The sequence below is a fragment of the Maylandia zebra genome, linkage group LG20 (assembly GCF_041146795.1).
Source record: "Maylandia zebra isolate NMK-2024a linkage group LG20, Mzebra_GT3a, whole genome shotgun sequence".
NCBI classification, from domain to species: Eukaryota; Metazoa; Chordata; class Actinopteri; order Cichliformes; family Cichlidae; genus Maylandia; species Maylandia zebra.
This window is the reverse complement of record NC_135186.1, coordinates 3,906,934-3,916,277: the sequence shown is the minus strand read 5'-3', so window position 1 is coordinate 3,916,277 and position 9,344 is coordinate 3,906,934. Positions and strand designations below refer to the sequence as shown.

At 41.8% G+C, this 9,344-nt stretch overlaps 1 protein-coding gene across 1 annotated transcript; it reads left to right on the top strand.

Annotated features, from left to right (window-relative positions):
- The first annotated feature begins 4,520 nt into the window (after window positions 1-4,520).
- On the top strand, window positions 4,521-9,046 carry dclre1b (DNA cross-link repair 1B). Its single transcript, XM_004558663.2, has 5 exons — window positions 4,521-4,691; window positions 4,878-5,161; window positions 5,883-6,048; window positions 6,172-6,354; window positions 7,094-9,046. Exons 2-5 carry the CDS (start codon window positions 4,964-4,966, stop codon window positions 8,305-8,307), a joined length of 1,761 nt encoding a protein of 586 aa, XP_004558720.2. The 5' UTR covers window positions 4,521-4,691; window positions 4,878-4,963; the 3' UTR covers window positions 8,308-9,046.
- Window positions 9,047-9,344: the final 298 nt, after the last annotated feature.

Below are 9,344 nucleotides of genomic sequence, written 5' to 3'. Positions count from 1 at the left end.
ACAGGTAATGAGGAGTAGTTACTCACAGCCTTACAGACTGAAACACTGGCTCCTGGATTTTTACCAGCCTGGTGTTTTTCCTCTCTCAGTAAACTGTATACTAAGCTCCTGTCACAGGGATACTCACATCAACTTAACACACTTGACTGAGCTTCAGGCCCACTGTGATTGTGTGTGTGTGTGTGTGTGTGTGTGTGTGTGTGTGTGTGTGTGTGTGTGTGTGTGTGTGTGTGTGTGTGTGTGTGTGTGTGTGTGTGTGTGTGTGTGTGTGTGTGTGTGTGTGCGTGCCTCATTACCAGCAGGGTAAAGTATTGTTCTGACGTTTGCATGCTTTACCAGCCTGACTGTAGTAATAGGTATAAACAAGGTTAACCCCATTTTCTGCAGCTGCTCAGTGCCAGTTCCTCTGAAGTTTCTCTAAGCAAATAACCAACAAAACACCCCAGTTCTGCAGGCACAAACACAACAATCACAACAGAGTACTTCTGTCTATTCCCATTGGACAGAATTACTGCAAACATTGCTCAGTGCTGGATGAGAAGTAAATTCAGCCCTTTCTGTGCTATACTGTGCCATACGTGCATTATGCACATGGGAAGCACTTTGCTAAATCACGAGCAAACGCACCATTTGTCTTGCACATTGATTCACTAAAGTATATGGCAGCCCTGTGATTGAAGTTTCTTTGGGGCCTGTTTGATCAATTATTTATCATGTCTTTTATTATGGTTTGGTGTGCAGGGCACCACTGGCAAAGCTGAGACATCTGTGAAGAGTAAAAGTAAAGTTACATTCATGTCCATTAAATTAATTCAGAATGATGGTCTCTGACCTCGCCTTTCTCTGAAGCTGCTCACTTTAATCCGGTTTCTTGTGCTTGTGTACGATTGTTTTTTTCCCTTGCGAGTAAATTATGCTTTTACTGCAAATTTGCTTCACACCCATCATTTGATGCATAAGCCATTTCAGTAAATTACCTACAATAATAGTTCTCCAACGCAGGAAGGAAAAGAGCTTCCAAAAAGAAAATCCTTTTTTTCTTGATATCCACAGGACAATTTAACCTAAACAGGAAATCTATGAAATCTTGTCCCAATTTACATGAGGAGCATAATAGTAGAGCGTCAACAGCGCTGACTTGGAAGCAATTGAAAATCTGTCATCTCAGCAGCAAGCCAGTCATGCGGAACATGTTGCATGCTATGTATATAAATCAGATTCCTGAATGATCACACTCGTCTTCATCCTATGGAGAAAAATTATGTGTTTGTTGGCAGTGTATTTTTGAGGAGCTGACAGTCAGTTGTCAGTGTTAGTCTTCCTGTGGGACAACAAGAGGATCTCTCTATCAAACAAACCTGTCTGCTTCTGCAGAAATTGTGCCAAATCTTTAAACTCTCATTTTATCATTAAATCTTTTGCTTATTGCTCGGTGCATGAACACTTGATGTGCTGATAGTGAGGAGAAATAGCCTATTACATGCAACATTACACAAATTCAGTACAGCACAAAGAAGGAACTGCAGAGTCAGTGTAGTAAACAATGCTTGACTCATCTCACCACCATCTTAAACCGCTCTCAAGTATTTAGTCGGGTGCATGTGGGGGCTGTGCACAATAAAATGTGTCTAAAAGCACGTTGGCGTTACAGCATGTTTCTTGTGCATTTTTCAAACGGCTCGTATTCTTATTCTTTCTTTAGCCCCCGTATCTGTTTGTTCCCTTTTCAGGGGAAAAAAATGCTGTTTTGATTAAATGCTAGTATGGCTGACATATTGACCATGTCCCAGCTTCTCCTGATAGACAATTAATGAGGGTTTTCAGCCCTGCAGCTTGCATGTTACCTATATTAATCCTCACTGCTGAGGATTTTTTCATATCCCTGCATCATATAAAAAGAAATTTTAAAACACTTGGAGCTCTCTGGGATGAAAATTAGAGTCATTTTTCTCTCTGTATGCAGCATTGCAATGACAGTAAGCTACGAATCATGGCTGTGCATTCTGCGGCCCTAAAACTGCACCCTTAGCTGGTCCGTGGGTGATTTCCACCATGCTGACTACATGCCACACCTCTCAGCTCACTCCTGAAAGTCCAATAAACTGAACTTATCAATTCACATGAGGGGAGAAACAATAGTGCTTTTGTGGTGCAGCTTCTCCACCTCTATAGGTGTTATACAGCAGTGTGGATAAGAAGGTAGTGCTCAACACACAGGGTAAAGAGGACTAGACAGCAATCATGCTACTGTACTGTGGTATCATGACACTGTTTTTATGTCACACAATGAGAGCATAAAAGGTGTGACCCTTGAAACCCCATTGAGGATGATGGAATGGCAGAGGCTGAAGCAGAGAAAATGAAACAAAGAGCGCAGAGACTGGAGGAGGGAGAAGGTGAGAGATAAACAGAGAAAGACAGATGGAATAAGTGAGAGAGGCTGCCAAAATGAGGATATGTGTCCTCACCAGCTTCTTCTAGCCTGCAACTTGTTCTTAGCCCCCGAGGGACATTTTTAGCTCATCACACATGTCTGTAAATATCTCTGCAGCAGGGAGAGTGTGTGTGCAGCACCACTGCATCATCCCAGAAGGGAAAGAGACATAAGCCGCCATCGCCACTGAGTCTGACTGTACAAATTTGTTGACTCAGATGAATGGGGGTAATAAAAATAGATCACACTGGTCTTTATTACCGTGGGGATGGTTATATATTTAGGAAAAAAAACTAGAGAATTAAGAGAAAAACTTTTATGGGACCACCGAATCTCATTTAATCATCGTTGTCATTGCCAAAAAACATCAAGCTGGTTTACATCTTTTTATCTGTATTAATTTAAGTAACATTTTGTAGTAGCATTTGATAGAGGGGAATAAAGGATATGGGGACATTTGCACACCGAAATTAGCGCAAGAGAATGTGTTAGATATAAAGCATTCCTTTTAAAAACAGCAGTGGCATATCACAGACTGTGCAGCCATCTGCTTTTGAAGCATCACTGGTACTGTCTCACAGCACTTTTGTTTTTTTTTGTTTGTTTGTTTTTTTCTTCTTCTTGCAGAACACCATGACAGGAAAGACAGCTCCTGCTGACCTCAGCAACCTTTGGCTTGATACATGTAAACAGCTGCTAATTTTAATCTTCTCCCTGCACTGACATTCCTATAATATTTGAAGAATCACAACAAGGCACGGTGGTTTTGTGCACGCGTTATTTAAGGAATTTAATTATGTTCGTTGCTGATTGAGAAAGAATATACTAAATAATAATGAAGTGCGTTACTGTTTATTTATGCACAGTTGCATAATTATACTTAGAATATCTATGAGAAATATTTGTCCTGTTATCAATATTTTACTTGTCTCTAGACACTGTTTTAACACTGCAGCTGGAGGTGTGAACGTAGAGCAGCATTACCCCCAAAATAAACACATCTATTGCACATCAGGGACAAAATCTTTATTAGTTACAGTTTCCCGCTGTGGAACCATCACAAAGATGTGAAGTGAATAGTAACAGGGGTTCCACTGAATCCTTGCAGAGTGGGCGCATGCGTGCATTTGGGGGTGATATAATTAACTGTAAAGCAGCGTGTGATTAATGCGCTCCTGTATGGAAAGAGAACTCATGCCGCGTGATAAGAGAGGAATGCGCAGCAGTCCCAGGTATTATCCTGAAAAGTGAACAGCGTGCAAAGGAAAAGGGTGGAGAGGTGCGGGGGGTGGGGCGCTACAGTGAATTCCTATCATCACCATAGCAATGACCCCATTTAGCAGTACCCCCTTCTCAATGTATATAACAAATAATGCATATTGGGATGATGATTTTTATGAGTGTTACATATATATAGTCATATATTAGATACAGTAAGTAAGTCTCGAAGGTTTCAGAGGGGAATCAATCCATCATCCAAACACCAAAGTCTTCAGTATATCTCTCTCTTTTTTTTCGCTAGAATTGTTTAAAGCTTTAATATATTTCGGAAATAATCAAGCGCTCTTCTCTATCAATTTATAATCTCGTAAAATATGAGAAACACAATAAATGCCCTGCAAAGTTGCCATGAAGCGACTGTTTCCGCTCTATTGGCGCCATCTTGTGGATACTACAACAGTTTGCTTACGTTGTGTATTTCTGGTAGCCTCCTGTATTGAATATATATTTTTAGAGATTTACAAATACAGTTTTAAAAATGGATATTGTTGAAATTGATTTGCTACATCCTTGGTTTCTTCCTATAAAAAGAAATTTCATTATTTTTCCTTTCCACTGTCGCCAAGTGCTGCTCCGAAGGGACCATTCGATGAGGTTTTCTCTTTAACATTGTAAGTTTTTAGTGTTTGCCTTACATCATAAAGCATATTGAGGTGACTGCTATTGCTGGGGGGGGGGGGGGGGGGGGGGCGCGGGGGGGTGTTTCTAGTTTTTTTTTATATGGATCCAGCCGAGTGCCGCCTTTTGGTGGCAGTATTGTAGATAAGCAGCATGACCGCTACAATAAAGAAAACAAAGAAGAAGAAGGAAAAGGAGGCGTTGAGCGTTAAATTGAAAACAGAAATGGCGGGGCTTAACAGCGGCTGTTAGCACCGCAACTGTGAAAATGTAACGACCGGCCAGCTGTTTAAGGTGCTCAAGGTTGGGCTGAAGATTTTCTGAACCTAAATCAGAGGTCAATACGAGAAAAAAAAAAGTATGTAGCCTTTAGTAACGAGTGTTAAATTTGTATTTAGCGATTCCGTTAGCCAGAAGCCAGTGAAGGGTTTTGTTTTTTTGTTTATGTCAACACGCTGTTGTGTTTCTGCTGACATTTTAATACGCAGTTTGCTCTGTGACAACCTTAACTGCCCGTCAAACTCCCAACTATTACTTTAATTAGTCTCTAACAGCTGGCCACAGGCGAAAAACCCGTGACATCTATCGACTGACCACACAGCTGGATGACCTCAAGCGGTGGCAATAACAATGCCCGCAAACGGGAAAGTCATTCCCCACACGCCGCTGGCCGTGGACTTCTGGCATGTGCGGAAGTGTCCGGGTACCCGGCTGTTTTTCCTGTCCCACATGCACAGCGACCACACGACAGGTTTGACGTCCACGTGGAGCAATCGCCCCATCTACTGCTCACCTACAACCGCCACTTTGTTGAAACTCAAGCTGCAGGTAAGGGAGGGTGTAGTCATTAAAAATAAAGAAACAAATGCATGTTTGAGTGTAGAAGCAGTGCTGCACGGGATCTAAAACCTTTAATTATTGAATTAGAGCTCATTAGAGCTATTGGCTACACCTGGGCTCGCACAGCACAGGTATAATTAATGATTATCCAGCTACATGATTTTTCTATAGCCAAGAAGCTGGAGTTTTGGAACAGAAAGAACAGTAACAAATGTGTTTGGCTACTGTAGAGCCCGACACAGAAGCAGCAGGTAAAATGGCAGATGTTCTGTACCAAGGACACTTTGACAGATGAAGTGTCAAACCCTCAACCCTGCAGTGGACAGCTATAGTATGCACACTTATAGAAAACATTAAGTGAGCGGCAGTTCTCTGGGCAAAAATGTCTTGCTGATGTCAGAGGAGACTGGCCAAGCTGTTTCACACTCATAGGAGGCAACAGTAACTCACATAAACATTCAATACTGCCAGGTTATAAACACAAGCATCTCTGATCTGAGTGCACAACATGTCAACCCTATACAAAATATACAATAACAGTGGTGTGTTATTTCTATAGTTTCCAAACTTTGATCTTTTATCAACCTTAAACGTGTTTCAGACTAAACCTGACCGTGATCTGGAGTAGTAGATATTCTGTTGCACCAAAGTCTTTTATAAGGTTTTGATGTTTTTTGGTTTTCCTCTGAATGTTTCCATGTCTGCTTAGGTGAAAGAACAGTGGATCCATCCTTTAGAAGTGGGTGAGCCATACCTACTCCCACTGGATGATATTGGCAAGGAGAGGCTCACGGTCACACTGATAGATGCCAACCACTGTCCAGGGGCTGTCATGTTTCTATTCGAAGGCTACTTTGGCTCCATTCTATACACTGGTCTGTTTCTCTGAAGCTTCTCAGACATTGAAAAATGCAATTTCTCAAGTTGTGTCCTGTTGGATTTAATTTCTCAAGTTTTTGGTATCACGTAAATTAACATTCCGCGCCGATTTATTTCAGGCGACTTTAGATACACTCCTTCAATGCTGCGTGAGCCATGCTTACGGACCTACGCCACTATAGATGTGCTGTACCTGGACAACACTAACTGTGACCCTAACCGTACCCTGCCATCAAGACAGCGAGCCACTCAACAGATTAAGGAGATTATTCGCAGCCACCCCAGCCACAATGTTATCATAGGTCAGTTTAAACAGCTTGCTGCAGCCCTGTCAGTTACTGTATTGTGACTGTGCATAAATGGCTTTTTTTGTATTTTTTTTTATTGGGTGTATATGCTGCCAAAGATTAATAGGAGTTAGTGCTGTCAGCGTTAATCTTGTTAATACAACGTTAACACCACAACCGCATTAACGCGGCAAATCCCCGTTAGAGAGTTAACATGGATCGGCCCTGGCGAGGGCTGCACGTGTGTTGATGCCGTGCAGCCCTCGCCAGGGCCGATCCATGTTAACTCTCTAACGGGGATTTGCCGCGTTAATGCGGTTGTGGTGTTAACGTCGTATTAACGCTGACAGCACTAATAGGAACCTTAGCCTCACCACCACCATTAGGGGACAAAAGCTGATGTTACATACACAGGAGTCGCATTGCACTCTTTGCCAAAGGGTGTGTCTGACAACAGTACATGTAAAATTAACAAAAACAGCAATATCAGTATCAATGTTGGGATTGAAAAGAAGGATTTTTTTTAAATTTGTTTTTTTTGTAGCTGTGCGATATTTTGAACACAAAGCTCTTCCTCAGATTTCTGATAAACACATTGTCTCACTTTCAAAGCTATTAATTCACATCCTCAGCTTAGAAGGTGATGATTTGTCATTCTTGTGTTCACAGCTTGTTCCTGCTGATTCTCAGTAGCTAAAAAAAGGTCAGTTATTGCAGGTCTAAAGTTTTCTTGTTGCTTTATTCCGTCTTGCAGGCCTTTATTCCTTAGGTAAAGAGTCCCTGCTATTGGAGCTGGCGATGGAATTTAAAACCTGGATTGAGGTGAGCTTTGAGAGAATGGAGACCCTTAAAGCTCTGGAGCTGCCTGATGTCTTCACTACTGAGCCAGGGGCCGGCCATATCAGAGCTGTGGACCAGTCAGAGATTTGTGCCTCTGCTTTGCACCAGTGGAACAAAGAACAACCAACTTTGGCCATCTTGCCCACCAGCAGGCCGCTGATCTCTTTCCACCCTTATGTCCATGTAGTACCCTATTCAGATCACTCCTCCTACCAAGAGCTGGAGGATTTTGTCTCAGCACTTAAACCTACCTGCCTTATACCCATTGTAGGAAAATGTGTACCTGGAAGTCTTTCTGCCTTACTCCCTCACAAAAAACGCCATGAAATCCTGGTACCAGAGTCAGTCCGACACTACATGTCGAGAGAGCCAGAGAGGCAACTCTGCTCATCAGCATACACTAGCCTTCGCCGCAAACACTTCCATCCTCTTGTTCCTAAAGGAGTGGTATTTGAGTCTCCTGTAAGGGGATCTGGGAAGTCATGTGAAGAAGCCTGGGAGGCAGAGTGTGTGGAGCAGGATGGATCTGGGGAAGAGACAGAAACAGAAAGTAGTGAAAAGGACTCTGACTGTATTCTCCTGGACCTGAGCAAAGAGCTCACCCCCAGCAGAAATGGAAGAGGGGCTGGAGATGTGTGGAACCTCAACATCGTCCAGACAGTCACAGAAGAAAGAGCGAGGGAAGGGTCGACGCCACTGAGCGAAATCGCACCGAGCCGCTTCTCTCCAGTGGAGATTCTGGCAAACACCAATGCCTGCTTGAAGCCCAGTGTGACCACAACGTTGTCTTTAGAAACAAGTGCCAAAATAATCAATAACCAGCACAGTGAGTGTGAGAACAACCACACATTGCCAATTGAGAATACCATGAGTCAGCACTGCGGGATTGATCAGAACGACAGCGTGACATTATTTCAGAACAGCCCTGATAATGATTCCTGTGCTTCATCCAGCCCACTGGCTTTGCTGAACTATGCATATATAGAGGAGCTTGAAAACAGACTTTTAAAGAACCTCCCCTTCTCAGAGGAGGACTTTAAGAGCTGCGGCCTCCTGCAGAAAGGTTTTGTGCAGCAGTTTACCCCTTCACCTTTACAGTATTCAAAAGACAATGACCTCTCAGACTGATTTTTGTTTGTGGTGCTTTTGAGGTTGAAGTTTTTGCCTTCTTTTAGAGGCCTTTTTGTGTTTTTGTGTCATCATAAGCACTTTAAAGCAGTTATCCTACTTGTTCCTGCGCTTTAATTCCTTGTGCTATTTCTATTTTTTATTTTTTTGTTGTTGGTGTGGCCTGGACGTTATTGGTTATTGAGCAGGAACAGTTAAGTGATGGTTTTTGTTTTTTGTTTCTTTAAGCTTTTCCCTCACGTTTGCATTTTTCTGTGTAAGATCGACAGAAAATAATTATTTCTCATTTGGAAGACGTTTTATCCGTTTGTTGGTCGGGATATGTTGGTCGGGGAAAACTAATCAGTGACTTTTTGTATGGACAAAGCTGAGGCACATTCTCAGTATTATGTGTTGGTCGTTTTCACACTTTGGGTGTACATGCTTCAGCTATACCAAACTATGGGGATACGTGTTAAGAAACCGCACTGCACCATGGGCCATTTTTGAGAATAGTGATGATTCTCAGTTTCTCTGTAAACACCACTGTTTATAATTTAGTTTCACTCCTGTGTCCTTGTTTGTATATTAAGATATCAGCCACATGTTATTGCTTACTGAGCACTTTTTGTTCCTTTTTAGTTTAAACAATAATTAAACTAAACAATTTAGTTTACCGTAATTATTGCTCGTGGATACCACTGATGCTGCGTGATGCAACTTAACATCCATGTGAATAAACATTTTTTCTAAATGTGAACATGTGTTAGTTACTGTTTTGTATTTTTTAATGTTTTTGGTAGCACAACCAAATCTTTATTCAATCTGTACAGTTTGTGGATTTTGCTGGGAAAATTAGTTTTAAGTCTCAGGATTAGAATTACATGTGAGAGAATTTGGTACCAGATTCATTTTTTTATTTAAGCTTCTGTTTTATGTTTAATTTAATGTCCTATCAGGTGACATAAGGAGTCCATTTTCACCCCAACACTTTAGAAAATGATCAACTCAATTAACAAAGCAAGTTAGCAGCGCTATTTGCAACAATAAACAAGCTG